Source organism: Vicia villosa, linkage group LG5, assembly GCF_029867415.1.
Source record: "Vicia villosa cultivar HV-30 ecotype Madison, WI linkage group LG5, Vvil1.0, whole genome shotgun sequence".
Classification (NCBI taxonomy): Eukaryota; Viridiplantae; Streptophyta; class Magnoliopsida; order Fabales; family Fabaceae; genus Vicia; species Vicia villosa.
In genome coordinates, this window is record NC_081184.1 from 18,398,881 (window position 1) to 18,412,516 (window position 13,636).

The 13,636-nt window shown below is 41.0% G+C and overlaps 1 protein-coding gene across 1 annotated transcript; it reads right to left on the reverse strand.

Moving 5' to 3' along the window:
- Positions 1-9,145: 9,145 nt before the first annotated feature.
- On the reverse strand, positions 9,146-10,498 carry LOC131604314 (uncharacterized). The gene has a single exon (XM_058876761.1). It carries the CDS (start codon positions 10,496-10,498, stop codon positions 9,146-9,148), a length of 1,353 nt encoding a protein of 450 aa, XP_058732744.1.
- Positions 10,499-13,636: the final 3,138 nt, after the last annotated feature.

Sequence of the window (13,636 nt, forward strand, 5' to 3'; positions counted from 1 at the left end):
ATGTTGGTTGGATTTTTGTATGGCTGCCTGACAACGTTCAGCTTCCTTTATCTTGTCCTCGAGTACCTTTATCTCTTGTTTCCAGGAGTTGATGTTCTTCTCATAATCATCAAAAGCCTTCTGATTTTCTGAATGCTTAAGCTTGAGGGCCTCACCTTGTTTCGTTGCATCCACAGCAGAATTCCATGAAGAGTCATGAGAGGCCATTGTCTCAGATAGCTCTTTTTCGACATTTTACTTTTGAAGAATGTTGGCCTGGAGTTGATCAATTAGAGAACCTAGCAGAACAATTACCTCTGAAACTTCTGTGGAGACTTGAAGCAAATCTACTTTCTTTAAAAGTTGATTTAAGTTGTGACTCTTAATAGGTTCCCGGCTGAGAACATCCACAAGATTGACCCCAAAGAATCTCTCTTTTATTTGTCGAAGGAGGCTAGGAATATCTTCCTTGTCACCAGATTCTACAGTCACAGCTGGAGAGACATCAAGTTCCGAAGGCGAAGAAGTATTCACATTCATAATAGCCTTTAGGAAACTAAGAGGATCAGTTTGCTTAAGTTGTTCCAGCTCCGAAGGAGTAGGCTTCGCAGGGGCAAGCGTCGAAGTTGTCCCAGGAATGGCTTCTGTATCAAGAGTCGAAGTTCCTTGAGGATCTTGTTTTTCTGGTTTAGAAGTCTCCTCCATAGCAACTTGCTCCGATGCAGTATCTTCGCTGTCATGTGGTTGTAGGTTCACATTGTCGCTGCCTGAGAATGGGTGATCTTCTTCCAAATTTTTGTCTTGGTGAGTAGGTGGGGATTCGTCAGTGGATTGGCTTTCTTCGACTGGTTCATTAGGCAATATGGTGGCGATTGGCCTAGCATCTTCGAAGACTGGGGAGAGAACATGAGTTTTGTTTTGAGAGGTATCTGTATTAAACGGAGCAGAGTTAGTCATAAAGATAAGCCTTTGAGGGGTTTATTGACGAAAGTTAAAGATTGGCGATTACCGTAAAGTTTGTCAACATTAATGGTAAGGCCATGATCCTTAAAACCTGAAGTGGCAGTGCCAGCATCATCCTGCAATAACAAGGTAAAATGTCAGTTCAATCATTTAGTTAAAATTACAAGATAATATGTGGGGTGAAACCCAAATACCTTGGTTGGGATATTATCTGGACTTGAATTATGACTTTCAACAACGAAAGCATTGTTGGCAAATTTCAAAGGAGACTCTTCAGAGGATGCCTTATCGCCAGGAGAAGCAGCTTTAGAGGGACTTATCCCTTTCCCTTTTCTTGAAGGGGTAACAGCTTTTTGTTTCTTCCTGTGTCCTTGTCTAGTACGAGGAGGGGATTTATCTTCGCCATCTGAGGCAGCTGTCGAAGAAACTTTCCGCTTCGAACCTGTTGGGGGTTTCGAGCTCTGGAAAATAGATGATAAGTAAGATGAGTACTACTCACAGATTGTACAAGATTAAGAATATGAGATGGGTATGTACCGTGGGCTTTTTGTCAGTGACGATGGAGTCACTCTCACTTGGTTTGTTGCTTTTAGATGTCCCAGAATCCTTTTGGGCAGGAGCTTCCCTAATCTTCCTCCTTCGAGCAACAGCTGTAGTTGAAACTGAAATCAGTATATCAGCAAAGAAAAGAAAAGTCAGTCGAAAAGATTGTCTGAATCCAAACCTTCAGGTATTGGAGTCAAGACACGAACATGTTCAAGATCTATATGAAGATGTCCTTTGAAAGTATCCAAGGTATGCTTAGTCGGAACCACTCGTTCGGCGCGTTTTTTAGTACTGTTTTGAAGGTCTTTTAGAACGTTGCCACACACAAACCAATTTGGAAAAGGAGGGCTCAAAGCCACACCAAAATCCGCACTTGGCAGTGGAGGGAATTTTGGAGGATTAAGTTTGAAAGCCACTTCATAACGTAGTTCTGGTCGAACATACGAGGGCAATTTCAACTTATCCAGTTTGGCGGAAAACTTTTCGCGCAAAATGACTGCAGCCTCACGAACAGTCCGACTAAGATCATCAGGCCTGTAGATAGTTTCAAAGAATTTTTGAAAAGCTTGGATTTCTTTAATATGAGTTGAAGTACCTTTGTGAAAATTCTCCTGCACATCAGCAAAAGCTGCAGTTAGTTCTTGAGCAAGACTATCGGCATCAAAGATTTGGGAGCTATAATAATCCGTCCACCATTGGTGAAAATCTGGTGTAGAGTAGAAAGCAGGTTCGAAAGGAACAGGAGAAAAATTGGTGGTGCCAACGTATTTGTTGATTTTTGTTTCACATTCTCCTTCAGTCAAGTACAAGGTATGGAAACACATATGGCTCCTTTTCTCATATAAGCACTTGGGTTTTATTTGAACCAACCCAAACTGTCTCGAGACCAAATTTGGTTGATAGCACACGAGAATACATTGACCTTTTGATGGTCGAAGGCGATGAGAAAATAACCTTGGAGTCAGAAAGGCTTCCCAAATTTCCATAGACTCAGTTTGTTGATCTTGAGATGTTGATGGAAATTTTCGAGTAAACCATTCGGGACCTATTGTTCTGTGTACAAACGGGGCCATAGAAGGATCGAACTGATTACGCTGGGCAAACATCATTGAATACGCCAGAAAGTGTTCACGAAGCTTCCCAGTTTCTTCTTTTGGAGTTAGGTAAGCTAACCTGGTCCCTTCTATAGTTCGATTCTTGATTTTGCTATCTTCCTCATTGACGTTTCCTCGAAAGGGAAGATGAGTTTCGAATGTAGCGTTAAGCCACAGTTGCAATAGCCAGAAAGGACCAGCATAAAGCAAAGTACCGGATTTGTAATTCTTGGTAAGGTTTGCGGCTTCGCTGAGGTTTTCATAAAGAAACCCTAAAAGCAGTTGGCTGAGGTTAAGCTTTTTTCCAGCATGCAACTGATTAGCCATGCAAAGGTATCTCTTTGCAACTTGTATGGATCTTGAGCAGAAGGCACATCGTGAGAGCCATAGCGCTAAGAAAGCAATATGCTCTTCATCGGATACTGCCGTTTCGGTGGTGATATGGTGCTTCTGAATGAATGCAGTATAAGTGACTAGCGAGTCATTAAAACAAATAGTATCAGTATCCATCTCATTGGGATCGAAGGTTTCGCCAGTTGGTCGAAGTCCTGTAATCGCAGCCACATCGAAAAGAGTGGGGGTAACCATTCCACATGGGAGATGGAAAGTGTTGTGAGAAGCATCCCAAAAGTGAACCGCTGCTACTAGCATGGGTTGGTTATATTCTAAGCCTGTTTTTGACAATTGAATCAAATCGTATATTCCTAACGATTTCCAGAAGGATTCTTTCTGTTTCTCTACTTTTTCTAACCAGGCATAGTACAAATCAGGATCTTTGGCTAAAGGAATTGACCTAAACACTTTTACAACGTTGGTCATATAGTTTAACCTAATTTTCGTCAAAGCCAAAGGGGTTACAGTTGAAGTTTCTTCAATGTTAGCAGATTCTCCTGAGAGAGAACAGCCATCTTCATCTATCTTAGTTTTGCTAACTAATGGTCTAGTCTTGTAATAAGCAGGGAAGAATCTATTCAGAGATGAAATATTTTCACCTGGTAACGGACCCATAAAAGCAAGAGATTTTCCAGAAAGTTCAAAGGGAATGATTACCTGGGAAGCGTAATAGCGCGTACTTCTTCGATGTTAGGGTTTGGAATGTGCTCTTGTTCCCCAGACCGTGTTGTTGATTGGAGCTTCAGAACAGGTTGAAGAACATTTGAAGATGAAGCCATAGAGAGATTTTTGATTGAGAAAGCAAGATTTTGAAAAGATTGAGGATGTTGGTTTTTCTGTTGAAGAAGATGAAGAAATAGGAATGAAAGGTTGTATAGAAGTGCAAGACCAAGTATTTAAAGGTTTAACGGAAACCCTTTTTAAATCTTTTGGGTAAAACCCAAAGAACACGTGGCGGCTGGTGATTTAATCCGACGGCAGTCGAATAAATTAGCTTCACTCCTAGTATGTAGGAGTAATGATCAAGAAGTAAGGTCAAAAACGTGGGAATGTAAGTTATGAGAAGACATCTTTGAAAATGACAAGACGTTTCGGGAACAGGGTCATCAATGATTATGACATTAATCAGCAGTCTTGGAACTCTCAAAGATCAATAAGAAACGAAATCTTATGATGACAAGAAACGCCTATTTCTGTTGATTTTCGAAACAGGCATTTATTGGGGGCAATTTGTTAGCTGAAGATTTCGTCTTGTAATATTTGTCCTTCGAAGAAGTGGAAAATCGAAGGAAAGATGGTTACTGATGGCCATCCCTTAAAAATAAAAGATGGCTACTGATGGCCATGCTTCGAGAATAAAGATTTCTAAGTTCGTTATGAAGATAATGAATACTGAAAGCTAGTGAAAGTATGTGTCTTCGGGGACTTAGACAAAATTTATAAAATATATTCAAGTATTACTACTTAGCGTGTTTTCGTAGTGTTTTTAATACACTGCCACGCGTCGAAGACGGACTCAGGCGGGAAGATTTGAAATTCAAAGACGGTTTCGTAACTGTCCAAGTAACAGATGGCATCGCTAGAAGTTCTTATGAGAGACGTGGCAACAGATTAGTGTAGGACCGTTAAGGTCGAAACTAGTATAAATAGGAGTCTTAATGTTAGGATTCTGTGTGTTCATTTTGTACAAATCACTCACATATTTACTCAAGTATCAAGCGTTAAGAGAAAGAGTTCGCTGAGAAAATGTACGTATGACACCACCACTTTAATACATGTGTATTATCTTTCGTTTTCAAATATCTTTCAGAATTACTGCATTCCATTTACTTCTTGCCATTTACATTTCTGTATCTTTACTTTAATGTCATTTACTTTCGAATTACTTTCATGTCATTTATTTTCAAAGTCTTTAACGTTTCTGCATTCTAAGATTCTTTACGTTTTAACAGTCCTTTTAGTTTCATATGTTATGTTACTTATCTTTTCATTGAAATCATACTTACATATAACAAAGTGATTATCAAGATTACTTGTTCTTTAATCGAACAACGCTTATTGAAGGAGACGAATCATGAATATGGTTCGAATGAACATTGATAACAATCTTTTTGACTATGTGTCCTAGGATCAATCTAGTCGATCCTGCGAGTAACCAAATCATATTTATTATAGTTTGGAAGACTAGCGGTTGTTTACCGGAAATCACCGTAAACAGTAGGTCCTGCTCCTCGTAGTCCCGCCATATACGAATATGGCATCCCGTATTGCATATTTGGTCTCCAACCATCTACAGTGAATGAAGGTCCTGGGGTGGAAAAATGATTTGCAGCGTTCGTCGATACAGGTGGTATCTCGCTTGCACTTACAGACAGAGGAGCGGTAGTCGATACTGAAATTGGGATAGTCCCGGTTGACGTGGAAGTATTTCCGACCATGGTTTGCGAACTACCCGCTGGCTCAGATCCTGTCGAAACCGGTATGGCCTGCGCTTCTTGAGTGGATGTCGAAACATTCGTCGCGTTTGACGCTGCTGTTCCTGATCCTTGTGGGGGATTTTCTTCGCCCCCTGCACTGGTCGTTACGACCATTTTCTTGTTGTACCTTCGTTTACGAACTGGATTTGCACTGTTGGTTAATTTACCGTTCCTAAGGTTCATACAAGGTCTTGACAATTTCTAGACAAAACAAAACAATCAATTAATAACACTAAGTTTGACACGGTCCCACTGGGCGTGCCAATTTGTTTACGGTGATTTCCGGTAAACAACCGCTAGTCTTCCAAACTATAATAAATATGATTTGGTTACTCGCAGGATCGACTAGATTGATCCTAGGACATAGTCAAACAAAAGGTTTATTGATGTGATTTGGTTCATACCTGTTTGTTTTGATTTCAAGAAACTTATGTTCAAATGATTAATCGTTCGATACAACGCTAATTACATAAGTTAGTATAACTTCGAAACATAAATCGTAATAAGAGAAACATGTAAATTGCGAGAATGTAAATTGCAAGAAAATTAACATGCGAGAATGTAAGTTGCAAGAATATTAAATTGCAAGAAAAGTAACGTGCATGAAATTAAATGACTTTGAAAGTAAAGGCATGAACAGGGAAAGAGAAGTAAAGAAATTAAAAGACATTTGATAAAAGTAAATACACATGTATTCAAATTGGTGGTGTCATACGTACATTTCTCAGCGAACTCTTTCTCTTAACACTTGATACTTGAGCGATATGTGAGTAATTTGTACAAAATGAACACACGAAATCCTATCATTAAGACTCCTATTTATACTAAATTCGACCCTAACGGTCGTACAATAATCTAATGCCACGTTATCCACGAGAACCCTGGGGACGCCATCTGTCGATGTGCAGTTTATGGAAACCGTTTCGCAATTCAAATCTTCCCGCTCGAGTCCTTTTCGACGCGTGGCAGTATAGCTATATTCGAAATTGATGCGGAAATACACTAAGCTTCAGTACTTCATGCAATTTTCTGCGAATTGTCTAAGTCTTGGCAAAAAATGCCTTTTGTGCTAGCATTAACACTCCTCTCTTTCGTTCCAACTTAGACATTTCTCTTGAAACATGGCCGTCAGTAGCCATTCTTAAATCTTCAAAGATGGTCTTCAGTAACCATCATTCTTCGAACTCAAGCTTTCCGAAGGTTAATCTTCCCAAACGAAATCTCCAGCCAGCAGCAGGTTCTAATCTATTTTGGTTTCAACGCTGTCTTTTGTAATTGGATAATGGCTATCTTGAGTTCCGCTCGGTTGTCTATTTGCTTTAATGGAGAGCTTCATGGATTTTTCAAGTGTAACCATTGAGTTCGTCAAGGAGATCCGCTCTCGCCCATTCTTTTCGTATTGGCTCAAGACGTGCTTAGTAGACTTATCACAAGTCATGTCTCCAAGGATTCTATCAGCCTCATTTGAGCTTCTGTTGACAATTGGGTTCCGTCTCATAGTATGTATGCTGATGACATTATGGTTTTCTGCTCGGGTCGTCGTTCCAATATCAACATCCTGAAGACCATCTTTCACAACTATGTTGTTGCTTCTAGGCAGCATGTAAATCTTGCCAAGTCTTACATTTTCATGGGAGGTATGTCAAACAGTGCTAAGGCTAGTATATTAGCGGATACGGGATTCCAGCTGGGCTCTTTGCCTTTCTTCCATCTTGGTGCACCGCTGTTTAAGGGCAGAGTAAAAAATTGTCACATTGCTCCTATTATCGACAGAATTACAGCCAAACTTGCTTGCTGGAAGGGAAACTGCTTGTCCATGGCTGGTAGATTAGTCCTCATCAAGGCAATTGTTCACAGCATGGCCCTTTACACCATCTCTATTTACAACTGGCCTTCGACGGTGATTAAATTACTGGAAAAAGCTTGCAGAAACTTTCTATGGTCTAGTAGCACCTCAACCAAAAAAATGTGTCTGGTTTTGTGGAAGAAAATTTGTCAGCCGTTTAATCATGGTGGTTTGGGAATTCGTTCGTTTCGCTGCCTGAATGAAGCTACGAATATGAAGATGATGTTTGACATTCTTAATAGCAAGGAAGATTGGGTTGTGCTAATTAAAAATAGAGTGCTCAGGTCTTATGGTTGCATCCGATACCATATTTTCTCTTCCATATGGACTAGCGTGAAGGCTGAATTCGGTACTGTCATTACTAACTCTCGCTGGGACCTTGGCTTCGGTAAAAACGTAATGTTCTGGATGGACTCTTGGTGTGGTGCCCCTCTCCTTGAGGACACTAACATTGATGCTCTGACTGGCAACGGTATTGATCCACTCATTAAAGTCTCGAATCTGTCGTCAAACGGCCAATGGTACATCCCTCATAATTGGTTTACTTGGTTCCCTTTTCTTTCCTCTAGGCTGCTGCACTTTAAGGCTCCCTCTATGGATGCTGATGATTCTATGGGCTGGAAGCATAGCATGACGGGTGTGCTGGAGCTGAAAGAGGTTTACCGTTTCAAAGTAAAACTCCTAGCAGTTGTTCCTTGGTGTAAGGCAGTTTGGAACATTAGTATTCCTCCGAGTAGATCCATCCTTGTTTGGCGTATGCTTCACGGTAAATTCCCACGGATGATTTCTTTATAGTGCGTGGTTTTGCGTCAACTTCCATGTGCCCGATATGTCGTAACAGTATGGATTCCTTTCATCATATCTTGTTTGACTGCGGTTTCTCTAAGTCCCATTGGGAATGGCTTGTGAACAAATTTCACACAACTGCACACTACTCTTCCATTGCAGATTGGCTGAATCTCTGTCATCATAATAAATCCCCCCAACTCGCTCTTGTCCATTGTGCAGCAGTAGTTAATATTCTCTATATTATATGGCAAACTCGAAATGCCGCAAGACATCACAACATAAAGCCAAACTATGGATACGCCACAGACTGGATTTTGAGACAGGTTCGGTTATCCGGTAACTCTTCAAAGAAGGCATCTTTTATTAATATGATGGACTTCACTCTAATTAAAGAATTCAAAGTCAACATCATCCCTCCTAAAGCTCCTTCCATCTTAGAAGTGATTTGGGCTCCTCCGAATTTTGGTTGCTTTAAGTGTAATTGTGATGGTTCCTTCATTCATGATTCTTCAAAAGCGGGTGGCGCCGGTTTATTTCGTAACTACAAAGGAGACTTCATTCTTGCTTTCGCGGAAAACTTGCGATGCAACTCGTCTGTTCATGCTGAATTTGGTGCGGTAATTCGTGCCATGGAGATAGCCATTGATAGGGGTTGGCAAAAGCTTTGGATTGAAACCGATTCTTCCATGGTTGTCAAAGCTTTTTCCAACCATTGTTTAGTTCCTTTTTCTTTTAGGACCCGTTGGAATTACTGTTTACAGAACGCTAACTTTTCGCATATATTTATATCTCACATTTATAGGGAAGGTAATTCGTGCGCCGATGTTTTGGCTAATTTAGCGCTCGGCATCGAATCTATCGCCCTTTTTTTTTTGTAAGCAAGTTATATTAATAGGAGAACTAAGGGTTCTCAAAACCTGATACACAAGAACAAGATAGATAACTCGACAAGAGAAATTACAGACCAATTGAACCTACGAAAGAAAAAACACCGGGTCTTTACAAAAATCGTAGAAGTTGCAATTGGGATGGGTAATCTCTCCACAAAAAGATCATCTTCAAACTAACGACTTAATATTCCAAATCAAGTTGTGAACGCTCCAACCGTCCCTCCGAAAAATAATACCATTCCTAACTAACCATATGCTCCAAGTTATAGCCAACCAAATGCAACTAAGCCTACCCTCCTTCATCTTCATACTTTTGCAAAATTGATACCAAAGCATGAAACTCCCTTTAGGGTCCTCCTCCGTTACATCCAACAAACCAATCCACTCCGCTATTTTCCTCCAAATTAACTTTACGATAGAACACTTGAAAAAGACGTGTTCTAAAGATTCAAGAGCAATACCACAAAACTCACAATTAGACGAAGAAGTTGTAAAAGAAATACCTCTCTTTAACAAGAGCTCCTTCGTAGGTAACCTATCGATCAAAATTCTCCAACCAAACACTTTGGTCTTGAAAGGAGTATTCGTCTTCCAAATAAGAGAATAAGCTCCATCATGCTTCTCATACGGACCACGAGGAATAAAAGAGTCTACATAAAAAAGAAAACAAGATTTAACAGAAAATATGCTATCTTTCTCCGCTTCCCACTTAACCACATCATTGCCTCCCGTGTCCGTTAAAATCGAGCCGGCCAGCACGCGGTACAGCCCCTCCACACTGTCAAAACCGGCTGTATCAGTGGTGTTAGGCCCGCTGTCCAGCGCCATTCCAGCCCCCTTAACGTAGCCGTGAACAAAACCGATTCTCGATGAGGCTGAACCGGCCACAACAGTAAAATCCAGCCCCCTGCATATGTCGTCAAAGTCCTCCAAAATCTGACTGTGTGTAGCCCCTAGAGATAACCCACAGTCCCCCCACTTCCATTGGCCACCATTCCAACCCCCCATACAAGCTACCGAAACATTCTTAAGGCGAGACATTGCGAAAAGAGAAGGAAAGGAATCCTTCAAAGGTGTGTCAAGAGCCCATTTAGAATGACAAAAGGAAGTGGTAAAACCGTTTCCTACCAAAAAGGAACAATTATTCGCAATAGCGTCTTTGGCAACATTCTTCCCAAGCGATAAGATATCTTTCCACCATGTGGAACAAGAGGAACCGGCGTGCATAGAGTCTCCTCCCGTAGATACTTTTAATCGAATGTCGCCATATCTAGCACGAAGGAGATTATGCCAAAAAGAATCCGAACCATGAAGAATCTTCCACCTCCATTTATTGAGAAGAGCAAAATTAAAAACATCCATCCTCTTGAGTCCTACACCTCCTTTGTCGAACGGGAGACATAGCTTTTTCCACCCCACCCAATGAATCTTCCTACTATTCTCCGAGGCTCCCCACAAAAAATCACTTTGAAGTTTGGTGATTATTTTGACAATCCTCACCGGCATCCTATAGAAAGACATCGTGAAGATAGATAAAGAACATAAAATAGATTTGATAAGAGTGATCCTCCCCGCAAAATAAGAAACCTATTCTTCCAACTCGAAAGGCGTTTCTAGATCTTGTCCAATAACGGATTCCAAGTCGAAATCCTCCTAGGATTAGCTCCCACTAAGATGCTGAGAAAAGAAAAAACCTTGCCTTCCACCTTGCACGATAAAAGGGAGGACGCCGCTTCCATCAAATTGTCGCTAATATTGATGCCAATTAATTTGCTTTTACGGTAATTAATGCCAAGCCCGGAAACCATCTCAAACGCCTTCAACACGGTCTTAATAGCCCAAATTTGTTTCCAATTTCCCTCCCCTATCAATAAAGTGTCATCCGCAAATTGTAGAATATCCACCGAGCATTTTCCGTTGATGAGAAAACCTTCATAATTCCCTAAAGACGTGGCTTTCTTCACAAGAGCCGTGAGGCCTTCCGCCACAAGAACAAAGAGGAAAGGGGATAATGGATCTCCTTGTCTCAATCCTTTCTCCACCACAAATTCTTTAGTTGGACTCCCATTAACAAGCACCGACATCTTACATTGAAAAATCAAGAGCTCCATCCATCTCATCCACAAAGTCCCAAACCCCATCTCCTTCATTAAGAATCTAAGGAAATTCCAATTCACTTTGTCGTAAGCCTTCTCAAAGTCGACCTTGAAAAGAATACAACTCTTCTCTTCTTTTTGAGCATAATCAACCACTTCGTTAGCAATCAAAACGCCATCTAGAAGTTGCCTTCCCGGAACAAAAGCGCTTTGATTAGGGGAAATTATAGAATCCAAGACACGCTTCAATCTTCCCACCAATAATTTAGACACCGCTTTGTACAAACAACCAATTAGGCAAATTGGTCTATAATCATCCAAACTAAGCGGATTGTGGGTTTTCGGAATTAACGACAAAAAGGAAGAAGTAACCGCCTTTGAAAGAACCCCACCGGAGTGAAAACCCTTGAAAAAACGGTAGAAATCTTCTTCGAAAATATCCCAACATTTCCTAATAAATAAGAAAGAGAAACCATCCAGACCCGGGCATTTATCTCCCCCACAACCCCAAATTGCTTCCTTGATCTCATTTTCCTCAAAAGGAACTTCTAACGACAAACTATCTTCCGAGCTTAAACACTTGAAATGAATACCTTCCAATCTAGGCCGAGACCTTTCCGATTCCACAAATTTGCTAGAAAAATGGGAGAGAACCTCATCCTTAACATCCGAAACCGATTCTAACAAACCGTTAGAAGAGATAATAGGACCGATATGATTATACCTCCTCCTTTCCTTCATGACTTTGTGAAAATAACTACTATTAGAATCCCCTCCGTTAAGCCATGTTAGCCTAGATTTTTGGGTGACCATGTTTTCTTTGATTCTCAGGTTCAACCAAAAACGACTACAAACCTCTTTCCTAACTTTTACAATTTCATCCCTCTCTTCGCCCAAATCCTCCTCAAGTAAAGAATCCCACCTATTTAAATCCGCCACTTCCTCCTCAATCTCCAAATCAATCCTCCCGAACACCTCTTCGTTCCACCATTTGAGCCTCCCTTTTAGAATACGAAATTTTTCTTTAAGAACGAAGTCACTCCTCCCTTCAACAACCGCTTCTTTCCATGTTTTCTCAACAAAGGGTAAAAACGATTTGAAATTGAACCATTCATTATTTACTTTGAATGGTTTCGGACCCCAATCAACATTATCCTTTACAATCCACACGGGACAATGATTTGAAACGTCTCTCTCCCCTATGCTTTGCCCCACTATTCCCCATTTATTAACCGTGCAGTTCGAAATGAGAAAACGGTCAAGCCTACTCATCGACAATCCATCTCCGCTATACCACGAGAAACGTTTACCTTTACAAGGGACATCCACCAAGTTGCAATTGTTAATGAAGTCTCCGAAGGCTTTCATCTCGTTGACGTTTTCATTCATCGACCTCCCAATCCTTTCCCTACTATTCTTGATGGCATTAAAGTCCCCACACAGTATCCATTCACCATCCACTAATTTACCTTTAAGATCCAAAAGAGTTCTCCAAAGAGATACCTTCTTTTGGAACTCACAGGAGGAGTAAATATTAATAACATAATAAACATCTCCCTGCCACATTGCTTTTATCCCAAGATACCCTTCACCAGAAAAACTGTTAAGAACAGTAAATGAGTCTCCCTTCCATAAAGTAATCAGCCCTCCTGATCTCCCTATCGAATTGGAAAAAGAGTATTCAATGTTGTCCTTCCTCCAAAAACTCTTGGCAGTGATCTCATCCATAGAACTAATTTTAGTTTCTTGGATGACAAAAATATCAGGCTTACCTCTAATTATGATTGAACTAATCCTCCTCCTCTTCAATAAACTACCTCCCCCTCTCACGTTCAACGATCCAATAATCATTGAAACGTGCTGCGTTTCCCCGACAAAACCTCAAGACTGTTGTTAGAAGCACTCTCTTCTGCCAAAACCGGGTGTATTACACCAAGTGCCGACACAGCTGCTTTCAAAAGACTCCCACTGTTATCCTTCAAATAGTCCCATCTCCTATTATTATTCCTGCAAATGGAGGAGGAATTGGATTGCTCCCCATGAAGGATGCCATTTTCACTAAGAGGAACACAAGAAACAGACGCAGAGGAAACAGGAACTGAAGCTGAAACTACAGCAGCAGCAGCAGCTGGCCCCGACACTGCCGCTGAGAGTACCTGCAATTTTCCTTTACATTTCAGTTTCGAGCGAGCCTGTTTCTTACCACGCTTCCCTCCTAACTCCAACAAATGGTGAAATTTCAAGCTCTTAGGTGCTCTCTTCCTCGCTGCGGTAGGAACACACAAGGATTTAACAGATTCAGATTTGACACAAAACAAAGCCGAAGCCGCAACCAATGGTTCTGATTCACAAGGGATTTGACCAGCTTCCTTCAACAGACCCACGGTTGAGTCGAAAACACCCACTGAGTCAGAAAAAGCTCCAATGGAAGACGTTTCAGCCACCTTCCCCACAGCAGGTTCCTGATTGCAAGTGTTAACACACCCCTGATCCGAACAGGGATCACCGTTGAAAGAAGTGCAATCGGTTATGCTATCGGAAGAATCATCACCCCCTAAACCTC

Excerpts from the sequence above, each read along its gene's own strand:
- LOC131604314 (XM_058876761.1), bottom strand. The coding sequence starts at position 10,498 with ATGTCTTTCTATAGGATGCCGGTGAGGATTGTCAAAATAATCACCAAA.